The 23116-nt window shown below is 47.9% G+C and overlaps 2 protein-coding genes across 2 annotated transcripts in view; one reads left to right on the top strand and one right to left on the bottom strand.

Moving 5' to 3' along the window:
* The first annotated feature begins 14549 nt into the window (after positions 1-14549).
* LOC118724479 (CAMPATH-1 antigen-like) lies at positions 14550-16470 on the top strand. The gene is made up of 2 exons (XM_036447768.2): positions 14550-14701; positions 15977-16470. Exons 1-2 carry the CDS (start codon positions 14648-14650, stop codon positions 16268-16270), a joined length of 348 nt encoding a protein of 115 aa, XP_036303661.1. The 5' UTR covers positions 14550-14647; the 3' UTR covers positions 16271-16470.
* A 499-nt stretch (positions 16471-16969) lies between these two features.
* The window catches only part of CRYBG2 (crystallin beta-gamma domain containing 2), a 30212-nt gene continuing 24065 nt past the window's right edge, over positions 16970-23116 (bottom strand). The window contains exons 18-23 of the mRNA XM_036447772.2: positions 21296-21435; positions 20743-20866; positions 18943-19101; positions 17292-17451; positions 17096-17195; positions 16970-17060 (exon numbers count right to left, since the gene is read on the bottom strand). Of these exons, the coding sequence (XP_036303665.1) occupies positions 17107-17195; positions 17292-17451; positions 18943-19101; positions 20743-20866; positions 21296-21435 (672 nt within the window). The 3' untranslated portion in view covers positions 16970-17060; positions 17096-17106. The remainder of the gene's footprint in view (positions 17061-17095; positions 17196-17291; positions 17452-18942; positions 19102-20742; positions 20867-21295; positions 21436-23116) is intronic.

The following is a 23116-nucleotide window of genomic DNA, read 5'->3' as shown; positions in this document are numbered from 1 at the left end:
ACAACATTTTTCTCTCCTTCCTTCTCTCAATCCCAGGATTTTACCAAATCCTGAAGGTAAACCTCCAATGTTTATCACACATAACTCCTCCTTCCTATGCCCACTGTTGGCCATTCTAGTGCGGCTTTCACTGTCCTTCTTTGGGGCAGTCACAATGGCCCACAACTGACTTCCCTTTTTCCACTCTCACTCCAGGCCAATCCAACAATGTCTCCAGCTAAGATTTCCCAGGATTATAGGAGTACCCTGACTACATCTTTCCATCAGTCTGGGGCCCCCTGCCCCTGGGGCTGTGTCTCCTATTCAGACCTGGGATCCCTGAAGATAGGGATCCCATGTCACCTGGAGACTTCCCGGGGGGCAAACTGTGTCTTCCCCGCCCTCCCTGGGAAGCCTAAAGGTTGCACTGCTTCCCCCTTAAGGCTTGGGCTTTGAGGGAAAAGCTGTGTTCTGAGCCTCTATACACCTTTGGGGCCCGAGTCAAGACTGTGCCTGACTGACATCTTTCATCACTACATGCCCTTGTTGGCTCCCCCAAGTCCGGGTGCCCCCAGAGCCTGCCGGCCCGGCAAGCTGCACCCCAGACCCCCAAATAATATTCCATTATAGGGACATACCATATTTGTTCATTCATTCATTCGTTCATTCATTGATGGACATTTGGGTTTCCATTTTTTACAGTGCTCTCGGAGAGACCAATTTCATCACCTAACCCCGCCCTGGGGCCGCGTCGCCCCCTCCACGCGTGGCCATGGTGGGTGGGACCCCAATCCGATCCCAGGACGCAGGGAGCCCGCAGGGGAAGCCGGCCCGCTGGGCTCTGGGCCCGCGGTTCTCTGGGGCCAGGCCCCGGAATGCGTGGAGTACTCCGCGGGCAAAACGGCCCCGGGCGGGCGGGACTCACCAGGCAGGGCCGAGGAGCCGCCCCGCGGCACCGCCATCTTGTTGTCCCGCGGTTTCCCAGGCGACCAGGCTCCTCTGCTTCTCATTGGCTGATCCGAGGGGGCGGGGTCTCTGCGCGACCAGCGGGGACGCAGGCGGGTACCCGTGCCGCGGTTTTTGCTGAACTGACTTGGGGGTGAATTATCCCTCTGAGCCTGTTTCCCCCTCTAATCCGCACAGGATTTGGAGGGGGCTGTTTTGAGTATGAATTGAAATGATGCAGGTGCTGAATAAATGTTTCTTAAATCTGAACTTCTTTGAAAATTTCTTGACCAGACGGGACTCAGAAGGGACGCAACTGTTATAGTTCCTTTGTGTGAAAGTTCGCGTGAGACAAGTCCCTTCCCCGAACCTCATCTATAAAATTAAGGGGTTAGATTAGAGCAACGATGTAGCGAAGAACAGGGAACGTAGTGTGGGAAGCCGTGTTCCGTGGGGCCCGAGGGCAAGGATGGAGCATAGGGTAGGGACGCCTACCTGCTCTCCCCTAAGCCTTCAGGGTCAACCAAGGACAGGGCAGACCATAGCCCCATTGTTAGGGAGTGCGCGTGATGCACGACTTATCTGGATGTTCTCAGCTAGGCTGTTCTCAACGATATCTAGCCAGATGCTTGCTCTATGTATCTTTTCCAAGAATGTCTTGAGGAGCTGTCGGGCTGCCTTGTCCTGGGAAAGGGGCACTTGGAGAAATGCCCAGGAAAGCTGCATAAATGTACGCTTGCAACTAATAAAGTTGCTGCAGTCTCATCATGGACTAGCAGTCCTCCTGAAGCCCCGCTTTCTCTTGTCTTTATTTCTCTTAAAACCTCCTAGCCTACCTCCAGGACCTGTGATGCCGGCTGGATCCGGTAACTGGCGCCCGTGAACAGGGACCTGGAGACACTGGGACGAGTAGGAAGGTCGCCGTGGGTAAAGGTCGCGACGGAACAGTGAGTAACGGCGGATTGGGTTTTTCTTAAATTCAGGAGTAATAAAATGGGGCAAGAACAGAGCAGGGATCTTTTTATACAGGTCCTGCACAGCATGCTTTTGTCTCACGGTGCCTGTGTAAAGCATGGGACAAAGTAAAAGTGCTCTTTAGAGTGAATGTCGAAGTCTATGTGATCACAAAATAATGTTGTTTATTGTTGAAATTAGAATCTTAGTATATGTATGGAATTTAAAATCTGTAGTAAGTGGAACTCCACTGCTGAAACTGCCTCTGATGCGGATAAATTCAAAGGCAGCTGGAGAGGGAAGGGCCGTCTGCTCTCCCACATTAAGATTACTTGCAATAAGACTGCTTAATGCCTTGTTTAAAAATTATAAGAGAACTCACAGGGAAATGCAAATCTTGGCCAAATTGGGTATTAGTTGTTATTTCAGAAAGCCAAAAAGGAAGAAAAAAAAATTGAGATCTGTCTATCTTTTAAGCATGAAAAGAAATTCAGCCAGATCTATTACTGATGCTTCCCCTGAAGTAAGCATGATGTGGGGGAAGGGAGAGGCATGAGGCGATCCAATATAGAAGCCGCTCTCCTACTATAATAAATTATAAGTTTCCTTTCTCGCCATAAAAAAGTTTTGAAAATTTAGAAATGCGTCTGGGATATCTGTACACATGTAAAGAGAAAGCTAGTATAAGACAGAATGCGCGCATGTCAGATTTCGGATATTAGATAAGTCTTGAACTAGCTTTAACTCTTTACAAGAGCTACAGAAATGAAAAACCCAGAACTGATTCTTTTTCCTGAGAAAAACAGCGAAAAAATCTTCTTGAAAGAAATTCAAGTTAATTCCAGCAACAAGATTTGCATTTCCATAATAAAGAGTAGTTTTCAAAATGCTAGTGAACCTTATTGAAAAGTTAACTTTTAAGGCCTTCAAGAAAATAAATAAATTTGTCTCTGTCATAGAATTTATCCAAAGTAAATACCTTAAAATAATTATAATTGATTCTAGAATCTCAAAGAAATTATTAAAATATAGATGAATAAATAATGCATTAATACTAAAGGTCTAAGTAGTCCAGGTAACTGGCTACATCCTTTGTTGAGGGAGGAAAGGGTAAAGGCCCTTCCCCCAGCAGACAGTTAATATAGTGTCCTGCCAGTAGCCATCTTAAAGAATGTGATAATTTACAGTCAAATAAACAAAACCTAGTTTCCCAGAGCCACTGGCAAATAAAAATTAAAGTTTAAATTTGCCTCATAAAAAACCTAGAGGACAGAATTGAATCTATTAATTGATTATGTCTTGTATTTTTCTTAGAAATATAAAGTGTTATTAATCTAAGAACTACTAAATATATTTAACTTGCCAGCTTTAAAAGTTCAAAGTACAAATTAAATTATAAAAAATTATAGAGTTGTAGTGATTAAATACTTAAAGCATAAAAACTTATTTTTAAGAAAATAAAATATTCATGGACAGGCGCAGCCAGTGGTTTTATTAACATCCTCCCCATTTAACCACCTGCATGGCTGTTTGGGTCATAAAACAACTGCCCGGTGCCCTGGTTGTCATTTTCCTCCTTATCAACACCCGTTTTCCAGGCATCGGAGAGAACCTGTGAAAGTACCTCTTCACTGAATTTTCACTGTAACAGACAGATCCTTTGTTGTCCAGTTCTTTCCTTAGGAAGGATGCTTTTGAATGTTTTGAGATCCCAGGTAAGCATGTTGTCCCTGCTGCTCAGCTGTTGAGCAGATAGCTGGCCGGCTTTGCTGCACCCAGACAACTCCAACTGATGGACTAACCCAGCTTCCAGCCTTCGGTTCCAGATGGCAAGTTACGTTCCAGCACTTACTCCATATGCGAAGGAATCGGTTCTGTGTCACCCTTGGGTGACTTGACTCTGACCTGTGTGAAAAGTGCTGAAGCACATTTTTTTTTTTTCTTTTCAAACTTAGACATACCTGGAAGGTGTGACAGGCCCGTTTTTGGCAGTTAGTGACAGAAATGACTCAGCAATCTTCCTTTGTTTTAGTTATGTTTGGTCTATGAATGACAATCTTTAAAACGTGAATACTGTAACTATGTTTTCTTGGATTGTTGTCTTGAAAAGGGATTTTTGTGAAGCAATTGATTTATCAAAGCAAAAAAATTAAAAATGGAAACACTTTATGGAAAAAAAAAAAAAAAAAAAAAAGAAAATAAAATATTATATTTCCTCTAATAATTAGGAATTCAAAATAAGTTGCTTATTATTGGTCTAATTAAAAAGAGGATTAATTCTATGATCTCAGCCAAAATTTTCTATACAAAAACTAGTCTAAATCTAATTGATATCTTAAGATAATAATAGATAATAATAACAAATAATAACAAATATTTTAATATTAAAATATTTAAATCATATATAGATATTTATTTGATGGTTTTTTCCATGTTAAAATTTCAAGGCATTAACAGAGATGATTCTTGGAAAGCTCCAAGGGCCCGGAGTAATGCAAGAAATTTATTCTCTTTTCTTATAGGAAAACTTTTTAAAGCAGATCTAATATACTTAAAATTGCATGGAAAGCCTTATCAAATAAAAATTAATAGAAATATATTAAATATTATAAAAGTTTTCACCTGTAAGAAAGGCAAAAACAATATATTTCTTAAATATAGCCAAATTTTTCAACAGCAGTAGAATTTCAAGAAAGACAAAAGCCAGGCTTTTAGATCAGACCAATAAAGTATCAAACCTATAAGTTTTACTGAATAAGTTTATTTGCCATTTTTTTTAAAATTAAAGATACCTACTTAAGTTACTTTATAAATTAGCTTTTGCAATATAATCAATATCATATAAATTAAGTTACATGAGAAGCCAATGTTTTATAAATAATTGAATCCTAACTGTATATGGCCACCTACATTTTAATTAAGCTAAAGGCAAGGCAACATTTATAGCTTATGAATTCAAAAGTAAATTTGCTTTATTTTTAAAGTAAAGATACCTTACCATGATAGCAGTCAGCACCTGTACATTACTACAAGTTGCCCAAGAGGAAGGTCGGTGTACACACCTTTCTACATAGAAGTCAAAATACTTAATATTTTATATTCTACAAGGAACCCTGGCTTAGGGACTTGATTTATTTCTAACACAAGGAATAGTATTAACTACCACATTAAAATAAATTTTTTATCTCAAGTATTAACCATTTTTACATATAGATCCAGTTCTAAAAAGGCTAGATATACTACAGCAAAGGAGCAAAGATCCTTCAAACCTCATATTTCAGTAGAAATACAAGCTCTTATTTATACCTTAACAGATTTTACTACAGAGCCGATGGGGAAGAGGTACCAGTGGGTTTGGATCTTCTGATGCTTATTGGATAAAGGAGGTAAAAAAGGAGAGGCCAGAGCTAGAATTATGGATAGATGGGAAAAGATTCACTGGACTCCTAGATACTGGCGCGGACGTTTCAGTAATCTCGGCTGATCATTGGCCTGCCGCATGGCCATTACAAGATACCAGTACATTCCTACAAGGGATAGGGCAGAGTCAATTGCCCCAGCAAAGTAGCAGAATACTGAATTGGAAGAATAAAGAGGGGGTGTCGGGTAGTTTCCAGCCTTGTGTAGTACCGTTTCTGCCCGTTAACCTGTGAGGACGTGACATTATGGAGAAAATGGGTATGTATCTTTGGAGTCCAAATGCTACTGTGACAAATCAGCTGATGAATCAAGGACTGCTCCTGATCAAGGCCTTGGTAAAGAAGGGCAAGATATAACCCAACCTATCCTCCCTAAGTGGAAGCTAGACAGAGCAGGCCTGGGACATTTCTAGCAGAGGCCATTGATTCTCCTGCTATTCATGCTGATAAGATTCAATGGAAGTCTGATGACCCAGTAGGGGTAGATCAATGGCCTCTGACTCAGGAGAAACTACAGGCAGCCCTGCAACTGGTGCAGGAGCAGTTACAATCTGGGCATATTGAGCCCTCCAATTCTCCCTGGAACTCACCTATATTTGTCATTAAGAAGAAGTCAGGGAAATGGAGACTATTACAGGACCTAAGAAAAGTTAATGAAACCATGTTTATGATGGGGGCGCTACAGCCCGGATTGCCATCACCTATGGCCATACCAGCTCAAACCTTTAAAATAATTGTGGATTTAAAAGACTGTTTTTATACTATCCCTCTGCACCCAAAGGATTGCCAGAGATTTGCTTTTAGTGTACAGTCTGCTAATTTGAAAGAGCCAATGACTAGATATCATCAGGGCATGGCTAATAGTCCAACTTTATGCCAGAAGTTTGTCCAAATAGCTATAGCAAAGACTAGGCAGAACCATCCAGGGGTATATATCATCCATTATATGGACGATATCTTACTAGCTCATGAACAGCATGAAGAGTTGACAGCAGCCTATGGGCATATGCAGGAAGGATTAAGGCAGAATGGTCTGCAAGTGGCTAATGAAAAGGTGCAATTACAGCATCCATATGGATACTTGGGCTATACATTATACCCCAGACATTTCGCGCCGCAGCGAATCAGAATTAGAATGGCAGACCGTAGGACTTTGAATGATTTTCAAAAGTTGTTAGGGGACATAAATTGGATTCGTCCTACCTTAGGACTCACAACAGGAGAGCTAAAGCCACTATTTGACATACTCGAAGGTGATTCTCATCCTACTTCGCCAAGGCAGCTCACTAAGGAGGCTAGGCAGAGATTACAAAAGGTTGAACAGGCCATTACTAACTCCCAGCTAACTTACTGTTCACACAATGAACCTTGGCAGCTTTTAATTTTGGCAACTGCCCTTACCCCAACAGGTGTCCTATATCAGCACGGGGTGCTTCAGTGGTTACATGGAGCCGCCACCCCTTCTAAAGTTTTGCCACCGTTTTATGAGCTTGTGGCCGAAAGGATACAGCAGGGAAGGAAATGTAGCATTTTATACCTTGGACAAGAACCAGCTGCTTTTGCTATTCCTTATACAGACAAACAACTTGACTGGTTGCTAAACATGACTAATTCTTTTCCTCTAGCCTTGGCTCATTACACGGGAAAAATATTGCACCATTACCCTCCTGATAAAATTATTCACTTTGCTTCTAGAGCAACGTTCATCTTTCCTTCAATTGTAAAAGCTCAGCCCATTCCCCAGGCGTTGTTAGTTTTCATTGATGGGTCATCAAATGGGACTGCGGCAGTCACTACCTTTGATTGCCAGCGCTCTTGGAATACTACTTATACCTCAGCTCAGCAGGTAGAATTATTCGCCATCAAGCAGGCTTTGACAATATATCCTCAACCTATCAATATCTACTCAGACAGCCAGTATGCTGTGTTAGCTCTAAACCTAATAGAGACAGTACCCCATATTGCTGCTGCCAATGAGACAATACAGCAATTGTTTCAGGAGATTCAAGAAGTTTTACGCTCTTGCAAACGAGCTTGCTTTATAGGGCATATTCGGGGTCACTCTCAGCTAGCAGGACCTTTAGAGGAAGGTAATGAGCTTGCGGACGGTCAAACGCAGGGCTGTTTCCTAGCCATCACTGATCCAGTCCAGGCAGCAAAAGACTCTCATGCGCTACATCATCAGTCAGCACAAGGGCTTCGATGGCAATTTAAGATCTCACGTGAGGCCGCCAGGCAAATTATCCTCAGTGTCCACAGCTCTTACCTGTACCTCATTTTGGGGTCAACCCCCGAGGTTTAAAGCCCAATCAGTTATGGCATATGGATGTTACGCATGTTCCCTCCTTTGGGAAGCAGAAATATGTTCATGTAACTTTACATACCTTCTCTCACTTTATCCTAGCATCACCTCAGACAGGTGAGGGAGCCAAGCATTGCATAGATCATTTATTATATTGTTTTTCCATTTTGGGTATTCCACAGCAGATTAAGACTGATAATGCACCTGCCTACTGCAGTAAAAAATATTCAGCAGTTCTGCACAACTTTTAGAATCTCCCTTAAACATGGCATTCCTTACAACCCACAGGGCAAGGCATTGTGGAGCCAGCTCATCAAGAACTCAAAAATCAGCTTTTTAAAATTAAAAAGGGGGAGTATTATACCCACACCCCCAGGAATTTACTTAATCATATAATCTTTATTTTAAACTTTTTGCAAATGGACAAAGACGGCCAGACAGCGGCTCAGCGGTTTTGGGAGCCCACACCAAAGCGCTTTCCAGATGTATACTGGAGAGATCCACTGACTAGGGAATTGCATGGGCCGGATCCAGTACTAATTCGGGGTCAAGGCTATGTTTGTGTTTTCCCTACAGGAGACGATAACCCGTGGTGGTTGCCAGAGCGGTGGGTTCGACATGCCTCAAAGCAAAATCGCGCGGCTGCGAGCCCAGCTGAACGGCCTGATGTGTCAGAAGAAGAGGCAGCGTGGGGGCCGGCGATGGAGAGTTTCCCTTCACCGTGACAAGCTGCCAGAGATCCGTGTGGTTGCGCAGTTGGTTTCCTTCCTATGGCTACTATCGCGATTGATGGCTGTGCATGCTGCTGTTTACTGGGCGTATGTACCCAACCCACCGCTGCTGCATCCAGCAACCTGGGAGGATAAGAACATTCCTGTTTATGTTAATGACACCAAGGTCTTGGGGCTTATGTCCTCGGGCCACATTTCCCCAGCCTGGGCAGAAGGGTACAATTATCAAGGAGTTACCAAAGGGACACCAGTGTGTTTTTCCTTTGAGGATAAAGAAGGCTGCACCATGGTCCAGAGGCTGTCTGATATCGATACCAATCACTCTGCAGGTATCCACTGGAGTATGGATAGCTATTATTAGATACATTGCTAAAAATGGCACCACAGCACGCCGTGGTCCTGGGACATACCCACAGGGAGTCAAACCTTGTGGGCCTCTGGGGCCATCTACAAATGACCTTGGGCTGATATGGCGGACATGTCATGCGAATGAAACGGTCTGCCGCAGGTCCCTACGCGATTGGGCCGAGACGAACAGCAATCTTCGGCCAAAGAACTTAGTGACTGGACTTTGGACAATGGACAATATTACTTACCAAAGAGATTTGTGGAAAATGGTGGCTGCCATGGACTATATCACTGTCGGGAAGGAGAATGTGACGGTGCAGCCACAAAGGGGAGTCATTAGTGGCTCGGGGAGCAGCTGGAATGTGAGCGTATCTGCATGTGTACCTGAACCTTATGCCTTGTTACTGGGTAATTTTAGTATTAGTCTAGATAATGAAACTGGAATAACCAGCCTCGCCTGTAATAATTGCAGTCTAACCAATTGCATTAATAGCACTACCCCTTCCTTGTTAATCTTATATCAACCTGTATTTGTCCTCCTGCCAGTTAACACCACCCAAGAGTGGTACTCTGACACGGGGCTTGCTGTGCTTCAGACAGTAGAAAAGCCTTAGGCTGAACGAAAAGATTTGTAGGATTGTTAATAGCGGGTATCACTGCCTTAATCACTTTAATTGCTTCTGCCACTGCATCTGCCATATCATTAACAACTTCCATTCAGACAGCAGACTATGTGAACAACCTGGCTTACAATGTAACGCAAGCACTACAAACCCAAGAGAACTGGGACAAGAAAATAGAGCAAAGGGTGAACGCTCTCTATAATGCAGTACAAATCCTAGGCGATGAAATTGTAAGCTTGGAGGTGAAAAGCTCTCTAAAATGCCACGCCGCATTCTCATGGATTTGCATAACCCCAAAAGAATATAATGATTCTAGGTTTCCATGGGGAAATGTCAAAAGGCATCTTCAGGGTATATGGCATGATGCAAACACCTCCCTTGATTTGAGAATGTTGCATGGAGAAATCCAAAATTTGCTGAATGCACCAAAGCTTGATATAGATATAGCCAGAGAAGCCTCGGAGTTTGTGTCCCGGCTACGGGACAACATCCCAACTATAAGTGCTTTCATTCATGGAGTAATAGGCCTAATTGCAGAAGCAAGTTTCCTGGTACTTTTATGCATGTTGTTGCCTTTCTGTATAAGATTAATCTGTAAGCAAATGTACAAGTTAGCCATAGACATCCGCCTACTTCAGCTACATCAAGAGAAGGACAGCATCCCGCTTAAGTTGTAATAAATTAAAAAGGGGGAGCTGTGGGAAGCCGTGTTCCGTGGGGCCCGAGGGCAAGGATGGAGCATAGGGTAGGGACGCCTACCTGCTCTCCCCTAAGCCTTCAGGGTCATCCAAGGACAGGGCAGACCATAGCCCCATTGTTAGAGAGTGCGCGTGATGCACGACTTATCTGGATGTTCTCAGCTAGGCTGTTCTCAACGATATCTAGCCAGATGCTTACTCTATGTATCTTTTCCAAGAATGTCTTGAGGAGCTGTCGGGCTGCCTTGTCCTGGGAAAGGGGCACTTGGAGAAATGCCCAGAAAAGCCGCATAAATGTACGCTTGCAACTAATAAAGTTACTGCAGTCTCATCATGGACTAGCAGTCCTCCTGAAGCCCCGCTTTCTCTTGTCTTTATTTCTCTTAAAACCTCCTAGCCTACCTCCAGGACCTGTGATGCCGGTTGGATCCGGTAACCTAGGCTGTGGGCCGGCTCTTGCCTTGCGTGCACTTGGGCAAGTGACTCAGCTTAGTTTCTTACTCTATATAATGGAGATAATAATACCCACTTTACAGAGTTTCCATGAGGATCAAATGAGAGGATTCATCCAAGGTACCTGTCCCAACACCCATGCAGCGTAAGTTTTCACTGCCATCATCTTTGTCCCTCAACCTTCAGTTGTGATGGTCTGGGATTCTGTGACTTCTGATCTCAGGCACCCATGACATGGGCTCAGCCACCAAAGCCCTTTCTCTGTGTGGCTAAGATGGCGTTTTCAAATATTTTCCCACTAGGGGCCTGGTGCACGAAATTCGTGCAGTGAGAGGTAGGGTGGGGGCCCTCAGTCTGGCCTGCACCCTCTCACAGTCCAGGAGCCCTTGGGGGATGTCCGACTGATGGCTTAGGCCTAATCCCCACAGGAAGCAGCAGTTGGACATTCTTAGTGCTGCTGCAGGGCCAGGAGCTCCGCAGCCATAAGCCTGGCATCTGGTTGGGTGGTGCTGCCCCTGTGGGAGTGCACTGATCACCAGAGGGCAGCTCCTGCATTGAGCATCTGCCTCCTGGTGGTTAGTGCACATCATAGCAACCGGTTGTTCCACTATTGGACTGAAACTGGCTCTCTGACCGCCCCCCCCCCCTTGGGAGGGGTCCTGGATTGTGAGAGGGCACAGGCCAGGCCAAGGGACCCCAATGGTGCACATTGGGGCCAAGGAGGGACACAGGAGGTTGGCCAGTCGGGGAGGGACCACAGGAAGTCTCCAGGCTGTGTCCAGCTAGCCTCACTCAGTCCTGCTGGGCCAGATCCCAACAGCAAGCTAACCTAGAGGTCTGAGCATCTGCCCCCTGATGGTCAGTGCACATCATAGCAAGCAGTTGAGTGGCCTTAGCATATCATTAGCATAGCATGCTTTGGTTGAATGGCCAACTGGATGACTGGACACTTAGCATATTAAACTTTTATTATATAGGATTTGACTTTCTAGTCTACTGCATTCAGGGAAGGGCAGGCTCTTTGAGGCCTTCTTGACACACCAATTGGAGGCTGAAAGAAGCTAGCTACCAATTGATGAGTGCCTTTCAAGTGCCCAATGCCAACATTATGAGATTTCCAGAAGAGAAAACTGAAGCACAGATAAAGTGACTTGCTTAAGACTATGCAGGTAGTAAAGTCAGTGATTACATAACAATTTCTATATATTCTTGTGTAGTCTTACATTGATCACATAATTTTTTTAATCAAATGATATGAAGTGATGGATGGGAATCAAATGTTATAAAGTGATGATAATGCTAATTCAAATAATAGAGAACCACCATTATTAAAATGAATGAATATTGTAAGAGTGAAATTATGGTACAATGAATGTTATTCGCATTCATTGTCTTATTGGGAGGATGTAAGATATGACTTGCATGAGTAGAAGTATCTCAGGTGTCAAAATTAAAATAGCCAGAAGTATTAGGTAGAATTCCTTGTTCTTGAAATAGAGTGTGTTTTTTTCTGGGGGGGGGGGGGGGGGGTGGAGAAGAATGTTGGCCGAAACCGATTTGGCTCAGTGGTAGAGGGTCGGTCTGTGGACTGAAAGGTCCCGGGTTCGATTCCGGTCAAGGGCATGTACCTTGGTTGCGGGCACATCCCCGGTACGGGGTGTGCAAGAAGCAGCTGGTCGATGTTTCTCTCTCATCGACGTTTCTAGCTCTCTATCCCTCTCTCCTCCTTTATGTAAAAAATCAATAAAAAATATATATTAAAAAAAAAAAGGAATGTTGCATGGGCACTTGAGAAGAATGTATATTCCTCTGCTTTTGGGATAAAATGTTTAGTAAATATCCATTAAACCAATCTGATGCAGAAAAAAACAAACAAACAAACAAACAAAAAAACTATGCTGGTAAGGGAAGTGCTCTGGCCTCGTGAGACCTGCTGTGTTCTGTTCAGTGCTTCCCGCACAGTAAGACTAGGGAGCATGAATTGGCAGATACCTAGGCATCAGGCTTTACCACGTACCTTCCTCCTACCCAGGACCCTGAGAGATCCTGAAGCAGGCACTCAGCAAGCATCTAGTGTGTGTGAGACAGATGGGAGCCCTCTAGCCTGGCAGGCCATTTTATTTTATTTTATTTTATTTTATTTATTTATTTTTAATATATTTTATTGATTTTGTACAGAGAGGAAGGGAGAGAGAGAGTTAGAAACATTGATGAGAGAGTCATCGATCAGCTGCCTCTTGCACACCACCTACTGGGGATATGCCCACAACCAAGGTACATGCCCTTGACCGGAATCGAACCCGGGACCTTTCAGTCCCCAAGCCAACGCTCTATCCATTGAGCCAAACCAGTTTCGGCTTATTTTATTTTTTAATAACGTTTATTGGGGTAAGTTCGAGACTTATTATGACAGGAAGCATTTCCATTGTAGAAATTTGGAAAATAATAATAGCTATAGATGAGACTATACTATGGGTCAGCATAACTTAAGTCTAGGAGGCTGGGCTCTGTCACATGCTAGCTGGCTGTTCCTGCTGAAGCGACTGCCCTTTTCTGAGCCTCAGTTTCTGTATCTGTCATAGAGATCCTAATAAAAGCCTACTTCTTGGGATGATTATGTAAACTAAATGTATCATAACTTTGCCACGTTGTTATTTTTAAAAAGATGTTTCCCAAAAACAAAGTTAAGAAAATGAGAGTCTGACCTCATCTAATATTTATTTGTCTGACCTCTAGTTCTCTATTCCCTAATTTAAAGGGTTCTGAATATCTTTCCGAGGTCTCTGGGTTCCCAGCAGATTGGCGTTTCGGAAGGACACAAAAATTACCTGCAGATCTTGACAGCAAAGTAAGTCTTTTCTTTGAAGTGGGGGGTAGTCTTATACAGCGAATATGTTTTAACTGTAAAATTGGGGAATCGTCTTATACACCAGAAAAATACGCTGTGTGTGTGTGTGTATGTGTGTGTGTGTATATATATATATATAATTGATTTTTTTACAGAGAGGAAAGGAGAGGGATAGAGAGTTAGAAACACCGATGAGAGAGAAACATCAATCAGCTGCCTCCTGTACAGTCCCCACTGGGGATGTGCCCACAACCAAGGTACATGCCCTTGACCGGAATCGAACCTGGGACCCTTCAGTCTGCAGGCCAACGCTCTATCCACTGAGCCAAACCAGTTTGGGCTATGTGCTATATTCTTTACCCAAATCACAAAATGCTAGGTCTGAAGAAACTTCTGAAATGTTCGCTATAGTCTTCCTATTTGAAATGAGAAATGTGAAGCTGAAAGGAAATGGGCCCACTGAAAGCTGGATCCCCAGGTTACTAACACCAAGCTCCTCTGTTTTCACAGAAATCTACCCTCCCACCCCGTCCCAAATGTTAATGTTCTGCACCTATGGAGCCACATACAACCTTACCTCTCAATCTAAATCTATCCCAACCTCTTCTCTTTTAGCTCCTTAACCCTGCCCCAATCTTATTACTTTTATTTTTAATCCTCACCTCATGAGGACATTTTTCCATTGATTTTTTAGAGAGAGGGAAAGACAGGGAGCCATATCAATGTGAGAGAAACACATCAATTGGTTGTCTTCTGTATGCCCGGCTGAGGAGGAGCCTGCAACCAGGTACATGCCCTTGACCAGAATCAAACCCGGGACCCTTCAGTCCACAGGCTGATGCTCTATCCACTGAGCCAAACTGGCTAGGGATTTTTTTTCTTAAGTATATACTATTTACTATGTGTTCACACATTTAAATGGGTTATATTGCACTTAATCCTATGGCTGTTCTTTTGCTAAAAGCTCAGAAAGGTACAGTTTCTGGCCTAGGGTTCCAGAGTTGATAGGTAATTAAACTAGGGTTCCATCCCCAGTAGGCATTGCTCCAAGCCCGGAGCCCCAGCTTACTGCCCCACAGCTGCCCCTTGTTTGTCCACCTCCTATCCCTTCAGATGGGTCTGGGTCCCAACCCAGAATGCATCGTCCACCAGGGTCCTAGAACCTAGGGCCAGTGTCCTCAACCCTGAAATCTGTAAGAAAAAAAAAAAAAAAAAAGGAAGCAACAACCCCCTTCCCCCCCTTAGGCCCTCCTTCCTCTCCCTTTCACCCCGCCTCTCTGGTTCAAAAACAGCGCACCAGGCAGCACTGTGCTCATTTCCAAAAGCTGCTACCAAGATCCTCCCAAGATGAAGGGCTTCTACTTCCTCCTAGTCACCACCATCTTCCTGATTATGATCCAGGTAAGAGCAGCACCCAGCCCTTGGCACCACTGCCCAAGATTCCCCAGACCTGCTTGCGTCGGAGGAAGCAGGTGTCCACAGACTCCTGGGCACCCCGTCTTCTCCCGGGGGAACAGAGGCAGAAAGGGTCCAGGGGGCAAACCAAGGACCAAGGGGGTCTGGCTCCCTACCTCCCAGCCCTCCTGGCTGTGTTCAGACTTCCTTGAGGCTGCCCCCAACAGAAGCCTGTCCCCGAGGCTGGGAGCACGCTCAGGGTGCCAGGAACCCTGACGCACCCGAGGGGCGCTGTGGAGTCCTGGTGAACTTAGAGGCCTGGAAAGACAGCCCCGAGTGAGGGTGGCATCAGCCCACAAGGAACCTGGGGCAGTGGTTTGATTGGAAGGGGCCAGGAAATGACCGTGTGGAACCCGATCCTTTTGGGAGGTGGCGGGGAGCCCCCAGGGAGAGAAGGCTAGGTGTTCTGAACGGAGAGAAGGGAGAAGTCACCCACTCCGGAAATGGGCGACGTCTCAAAGCCCTGCTCTTCCAGCAGCAGCTTTAGCAGCTTCCCGCGCCCAGAGGGCTCTGGTCAGTGTAAGAGCTGGGAGCCATCGAGTTCTTGATCCAGAGCAGCTTGATGAAGCATCAAGAACAGCTTGAGCACCATCGAAAACAGCTTCATCTCCATCGAGAGCAGCTTTAGCTGCAGCTTGATCAAGCATTGAGAACAGTTTGATCACCATCTGGCCACGTCCTCGGGCAGGAAATTGTACTCTCCCCATCCTTCCATCCACCCACCCACACTTTGGCAGGTGCCTTCCCATGTGACACCCCCCACCCCTCCACCCCTTCCACTGTAATGCGCTCTTCTCCCCATTCAGAATACGAGCAAACTGAGGCTCAGATAGGTTAAGCCTCTGGCCCAACTGGTAAGGTCAAGGGGGCTAAATCATTGGAGTGACTGCAGAAAAGACTACACTCACCAGTTAGTAAGTCTGGACACAGCGCTTCCTCTGGTGGTAAAGGGATGCCTTACACCGGAGTCCCAGATGAGCTGGGAGGGGAGAAGGCAGCTGGAGGAACTGGGGGTCTGGAGATGACAGGAAGGTTCTGTGGGAGGTGGGCTAGGGACTGTATCAAGGCAGGAAGCAGCCAACTGTCTCCATGGGAACCGGTGACAGACGTCATGATCATGGGACAGAGAAGTGACCACTATTGCATTGGGTAGGGGAATCTCTGTCTCTAAACAAACGTGAGGTTCAAAAGCCCCCTGAGCTTGCCCCACTTCTCTTGCAGATACAGAGTGGAATCTTGCAAAACAGTTCCGCAACTACTACCCATGCCACCACTACCACCACCCAACCCACCACCTCCACCAAATCTGCCACCTCCGCCAACTCTGCCGCCTCTGCCAAATCTGCCACCTCTGCCACCTCCGCCACCTCCGCCAGATCCTTAATCTCCTCCACTACCACCATCCACACCATCAAGAACATCAAGGGCGGAGCCCCAGCACTCAGCGGCCTGGGCAGTGGCAGTGTGCTCATCTTCTTGACCAACACCCTCATCCAGTTCCTCCACTTCAGCTGAGGTGGCAGGCCGCAGCCCTAGCCCTGTGTCCTCTGAGACATGGCGAGAGAAACTCCCCATCCCCAGTCCTTGGGAGGGGTTGATACAGAGGTCACCAGTTGAGGAAATTGACAGAAAGTGGCTTGGGGGCAATGGCCTACAGAGGGAGGTACTGTTAGCATCACACAGCTGGGGGTCAATAAAGTTGTCGTGTACCTGGAGCTGGGTCCTATGTGTGGTCACTGACATCAAGGGCCCCCAAACTCCAGATCTGCAACAGCACGGAGGAGCCACGCATGCCCCCCTCAGCAGGGGGTGGTGCCAGGGAGCTCCCACTCCAGCTTCCCTGATCCTGAGGCTCCTCCCCTTAGGATCACCTTGCAGAGACCTGACATTTCATCATCAGAACCTTCCCCTGGACCTGTGAGTTCCCTGAGGGTGGGGCCCAGGGGCTTGGTCATGTGTATGTCCCCCCCAGCCCAGTGCCAGACCGGGCTCAGAGGGGGCTAAATCATTGGAGTGACTGCAGAAAAGACTACGCTCACCAGTTAGTAAGTCTGGACCCAGGGCTCCCTCTGGTGGCAGAGGGAGGCCTTACACCCGAGCCCCGATGAGCTGGGAGGGAAGAAGGCAGCCTGGATGTAGGGAGACCAAGGCAGGTGAAGGAATTCTCACCCCATTCGCAGATACCAAGTGCACAGACAGGAGGACGCCCAGGAGGATATTAGAAAACGACTCATGTTACACAACAACAACAACAACAACACACTTATAAAAACATTCCATCCCGGAGAAAGCCTCCAGAGCTGGGGGAGGCGGGGGGGGGGGGGGGGGGGGGGGGGGGGAAGGGTAGAGTATCAGAGCACATGAACAGTCCAGATCTGGGAAGCCCTGTCCTTGGTCGGCTCCCACAGCACCACGTGGTCCCGGTCGTAGCCCCGGCCGCCTGGGGAGGAGTGAGAGATGGGGAGAGAGATGGTCAGAGCAAGCTGGGGACTCCTTGGCCCTCAGGTGCCTCCTCCCACGCACACCCCCACCTTACCCTTCACATCCAGGATCCGACCCTCAAACATCTGGCTGCAGATGTGGCCCAGTTCGTTGATGCTCCAGGTCTGGCGGGGCAGACGGCTCTCGGCCCACAGCACCACCTTGGAGCCCGGGCTGGGGGGCCCGATCACCTGCAGGCTCATGGTGGGGGCCACCTGAGGCCCCAGGAGGGCATCAGGCACTGTTCCTCTCCACAGGGACCCCCGCCCCCCAAAGAAAGACACCCCCGACAGACCCAGCTCTAAATCCCTATGGACTGTGGTCCTGCGCAAATCTCTCAATCCTCCTAAACGTTGGTTTCCGTGGAGATGGGAATCCCTGAGGGCGGGTTGTTGTGAGGGTGAGAAGTCATACAAGGGCTGGAAAACTATGAGTTCCTCCAGGAAACCTCCCGTGACTGACTCCCAAGACACAGGCCTTCGCACCAGACGAGCCTCGCCAGACACACTGATGGGCTGTGTGACTTTCAGCCACTTACCTAAATTCTCTGTACTCAGCTCTCCTACCCTGTTAAATGGAGAGTCAGATGGAATCTGCCCACAGTACCCTCTGAGGATTAAAGAGGGAAGCATGTCGCCCTAACCAGTTTGGCTCAGTGGATAGAGTGTCGGGCTGCGGACTGAAGGGTCCCAGGTTCGATTCCGGTCAAGGGCATGTACCTGGATTGCAGGCACATCCCCAGTGGGGGGTTGTGCAGGAGGCAGCTGATGGATGACTCTCTCTCATTGATGTTTCTAATTCTCTGTCCCTCTCCCTTCCTCTCAGTAAAAAAAAAAAAAAAATCAATTATATATATATATATATATATATATATATATATATATATATATATTTTTTTTTTTTTTTTTTTTTTTTTTAAGAGGGATGCATGTGAAGGGCTTAGCATGGCACCGGGTACAGAGCCAGTGTTCCCTTTCATTCTAAGTCAAAGACAAACCCTTTTAAGAGCCCGTGAGGATACCTTTCTGACATCATCTGCTACTTCCTTCCTCCCTCCCTTCACTCCAGTCCCTCTGGTGGTCTTGCGAGTCCCCGAAAATGCTGGGCATGTTCCTACCTCAGGGCCTTTGCACGGACAGTTCCCTCTGCTAGGAACACCCTTCCCTGGGGACCTGCATGGCTGCCTCTTCAGACATCATCGCCCGGAAAGGGGTCTCCTTGTCAGAGCCACTGTCATTGCCTGTTCCTTTTACTCGCTTACTGGTTCTCTATTGCAGCCATTTTCACCCACTGTGTCGCAAGGAGTTTTGAAACGTGCCGTACCTGACTATTTAGTCAGGGCCACTGACCTCTTTTCCCTCAGGCTGTCAAATAAAAAATGACAACAGCCAACAGTGCTCAGGAGATGTTTGTAGAGTGAATCTACCATTACTACCAGGACCCAAGTTCGGTCACAGGATTTCAGAGCCGGGAAGTCCCTCAGAAGCATGTGGTTCAAGGCCCCTGTTTTACAGATGATGGACCAAGACCAGAGGAGAGAATAAATGGCCCAGGGGTGGATGCACAGCCTGCATTCTCCAGACCTTCTTGGTGTCTGAGGGTCTCTCTGACCCACAGGGTCCTGTTCCTGGCTGGGCCGGCACTCCCCACGGTGAGTGTGAATGCCCGGGGCCCTGGAGTCCCTCTCTCAGCCACCAAACCGGTACCTGGTTCTTCAGCAGCCCATCTTCGTAGTACCAGACGCAGCTACCTCCAGTTCCAGGTTCAGAAACCACCACACGGCCCGCCTTCATGTCTTCCACGTGGTCTGGCACTGCCAGGAAGCCCCCCAGGGCCATGTTCCAGAGGCGGAAATAAGCCCGGCGCTGGGGAGGGGAGGGAGCTGAGAGTCAGGGCTCCCGGGCACAGATGCTCCCACCTGGGCTCCCAACACCCATAATTCTGGACCCCCCAGCACCCCAAGCCCAAAGCCCGCATTCCTGCCCCTGCACCACCCCTGGCCCTCCTTTAAGTCGGCCCTTGTTTCCACACAAACACCAAAGCCCCATCCAGAGCACACACCCACACCCATACAGTTCCGTGTCCACAGACACCCACAGACGGGTGCAGAGGGACACGCTGGCAGATGCACCCAGGGTCCACGTGGTTGCACAGAAGTTTGCAGCAGAGACAAACACACAGATCCTCAGAGCCATGCAAACTCACACATCCTAACCAGTGCACGGGTCCCCCAGCCGCCTCCGCACCCGGCACCCATGTTTGCTGAAAGGATGGGTGCATGGAGGTGTTCAGAAGTGCACCCCACCCCCACGCCAAAGAGGGGCCGTGGCGCGGCAGACACCGCACTGTCAGTGTCAGGTCAGGCTCTGCCCCTAACCGGCTGGGACCTCGGACACTGGTGAGGGCCGTAACAGTAATGAGAATCACATCTAATCTCAAGCACTGTGCTAAGAACTTTACGTACATTATTTTTCTTCATTCCTCAAATCAGCTCCATCGTATGTGTTACCCTGTTTTAACGATGAAACTGAGGTCCAGGAAGTACAGAGCTTGCCCAAGATTGCAGAGCAAATCCCTGTCCACTTCTCCGGGCCTTGCTTTCCCAGCGGTACAATGCGGGCGTTGGAGAAAACCTCTGAGGTTTCTCCCAGCACTGATATGCTAAGAGCCGGTGAATGCAGGGACCACACACACACTCTCAACAGGCCACAGACACATGGAGTCATAAACACACAAACCACAGGTCACCGACACAGACACATGGACACAAATGACTGTCCAGACACAGAAATACCCTCTGACAGCACGTGTACACACACACACACACACACACACACACACACATCCCAGGGCCATGCCTCCACATTAACGCACAGGTAAGAAATCAGACACATGGCCAAACATGTGGAATCAGCATTGTCCAAAGTGAGGTGTGCTTACTACATGAGATAATTTTTACTCCTACATGGATAAACTTAATGGTTAAAAATGTAATGGCAACCCTAGCTGGTTTGGCTCAGTGGACAGAGCTTCAGCCAGCAGACTAAAGGGTCCCAGGTTCGACTCCTGTCAAGGGCATATGCCCAGGTTGTGGGCTCAATCCCCAGTAGGGAGCATGCAGGAGGCAGCTGATCAATGATTCTCTCTCATCACTGATGTTTCTATCTCTCTCTCCCTCTCCCTTCCTCTCTGAAATCAGTAAAAACATATTCTAAAAAAAAATGTAATGGCAGTAAAAAAAATTTTAATGGTAATGTATTTATTATGTTTCCTATTAATAAAAAATCAACCATCCACATCAAACCCATGATTTTATGACTATTATTCCTTAGGATAAGGATAGAGTAGCAACAAATGATGCTCATTTAGAAAAAAATATTAAGAAGATAATGGTTCAAGAGGAATGACGATGTGGCGAAAAGTGTGACAAAAGCATCAAAATGCTGAGTTTGGGAAACACACAGACACACACCCAGATGGACACACTCAGCCTGGCGTGTACCCACCTGCTTGATGGGGTAGAGGGAGCCCACCCTCTGAGTCCCACTGTAGGTCAGCCAGTTCGTGATCTCGCAGCTGCCCACCAGCCACTGGCGGCCCCGGAAGTCGCTGTGCTCACACAGCACCCAGCTGGGCCCAGCAAGTGCCAGAGACAGGCAGACAGACAGACAGACACACACAGACAGACAGACAGACAGACAGACACACAGACAGACACACAGACAGACAGACAGACACACAGACACAGACAGAAAGGTGGAAAAGAAGGCACGAATGTCAGAACTTCCTCCACCTCCCTTCCTCTCCTGCTGGGTCTCCTCCGCCTGGCGTTGGGGTCCCAGGGCGAGAGGGGGAGGCTGGGAAGAGGATGGAGGTTCGCAAGGCAGAGGAGGGTCCTGACGAGCCCCTTCCCCACTGGGCTGGGGTCCAAGCCTGAGGACCAGTGACCCCCTCCCTCCCTCCTGGCTGGGTCCCTCTGAGTCCCCTCAGGGAAGAAGCCTGGAACCAGCCCTCACTTACTAACAGCCCCAGCCCCTGCCCCCCCCACAGCCCACTCACGTGCCCCCCTGGATCCGCACGGACAGCACGTGGTTGTTGAAGCCCTCGGCCTGCAGACTCCGCACCTCGCCAGTGAGCTCGATCTCCTTCCCCTCGAAGCACTCCAGTCCGTACAGGAAGATGGACGGCTCGGAAAAGTGCTGGGGGCCAGGCATTGGGAAGGGTGAGACCACGGCGGCCCGGCCCCAGTCTCAGCCCCCTGATTCCCAGAGGGGTGCTCAGGCCTTCTTCCCGCTGAGCTGCGCCCACAGGGCTCCTGACTCCTGCACAGCGCCGGCTGGTCCCCCAGACTCTCAGATGCAGCCTGTGCCAAACTAGGCCTCCCCATGCCCCTCAGCCCTTCTCCCCAGTAAATGGCATGTCAAAGACTAATATACTAATCATACTGTTGATCACAGTAGTTCTCATGTATTTGAGGCTTACCTCATGCCCGATTCTATGCTAAGCACTGTACCTGACCTCATTCTAACTTCTCAACAACCCCATAAGGTGGGGCCTGTTATCATATCCCTGCTCAGCAGAGGGGAAACTGAGGCTGGAGAAGATTAAACCCCCGAAGCTGGGCTTCAGAACCGGGTCCAACTGCCTTCAGAGCCCAGAGAATAGTTGTAAAGAGCTTGGACTCAGGAGTTGGGCTGCCTCAGTGAGAACCTGGCTCTGCCTGTTACCAGCTGTGTGACCTGGAGCAAGTCACACGACCTCTCTGTGCCTCAGTTTTCACATCTGGAAAAGGGAGATGGGAATAGTCACACACCGTATAGGGTGGTGGTGCCTTAGTATATGGAAAACTTTAAAATATATATATGCAAGAGAGGAAGGGAGAGGGAGAGAGAAATAGAAACATCAGTGATGAGAGAGAATCATTGACCAGCTGCCTCCTGCATGCCTCACACTGGGGATTGAGCCCACAACCTGGGCATTTGCCCTGACTGGGAATAAAACCACGACTGCCTTGTTCATAGGTCGACACTCAACCACTGAGCCATGCCAGCCGGGCTGAAAGCCTTTTTTAAAAAGCCAGGAACGGCCGAAACCAGTTTGGCTCAGTGGTAGAGCGTCGGTCTGCGGACTGAAAGGTCCAAGGTTCGATTCCGGTCAAGGGCTTGTATCTTGGTTGCGGGCACATCCCCAGTAGGGGATGTGCAAGAGGCAGCTGATCGATGATTCTCTCTCATCGATATTTCCAACTCTCTATCCCTCTCTCTTCCTCTCTGTAAAAATCAATAAAATATATATATTAAAAAATAAAAATTAAAAAAAAAGGCGGGAACGTGGGCTCTGAGGACGGTGTGTGTTCAGTGGAACGTGGGCTCTGGGGACAGTGTGTGTTCAGTGGAATATGAGCTTTGGGGACGGTGTGTGCTCAGTGGAACATGGGCTCTGGGGACGGTGTGTGCTCAGTGGGACATGGGCTTGGAGGACGGTGTGTGTTCAGTGGAACGCGGGCTCTGGGGACGGTGTGTGTTCAGTGGAACGTGGGCTTTGGGGACGGTGTGTGTTCAGTGGAACGTGGGCTTTGGGGACAGTGTGTGCTCAGTGGAACATGGGCTCTGAGGACGGTGTGTGCTCAGTGGAACGTGGGCTCTGAGGACGGTGTGTGCTCAGTGGAACGTGGGCTCTGAGGACGGTGTGTGCTCAGTGGAACGTGGGCTCTGAGGACGGTGTGTGCTCAGTGGAACGTGGGCTCTGAGGACGGTGTGTGTTCAGTGGAACGTGGGCTCTGAGGACGGTGTGTGTTCAGTGGAACGTGGGCTCTGGGGACGGTGTGTGCTCAGTGGGACATGGGCTTGGAGGACGGTGTGCGTTCAGTGGGACATGGGC

This window comes from Pipistrellus kuhlii, unplaced genomic scaffold (genome assembly GCF_014108245.1).
Source record: "Pipistrellus kuhlii isolate mPipKuh1 unplaced genomic scaffold, mPipKuh1.p scaffold_m20_p_2, whole genome shotgun sequence".
Lineage (NCBI taxonomy): Eukaryota > Metazoa > Chordata > Mammalia > Chiroptera > Vespertilionidae > Pipistrellus > Pipistrellus kuhlii.
The sequence above is the reverse complement of the archived record's forward strand: the minus strand, read 5'-3'. Positions and strand labels throughout refer to the sequence as shown.

Coding starts and splice junctions, on each gene's coding strand:
- LOC118724479 (XM_036447768.2), top strand. CDS start 14,648: ATGAAGGGCTTCTACTTCCTCCTAGTCACCACCATCTTCCTGATTATG. Junction 14,702..15,976: donor TCTTCCTGATTATGATCCAG/GTAAGAGCAGCA, acceptor CTTCTCTTGCAG/ATACAGAGTGGAATCTTGCA.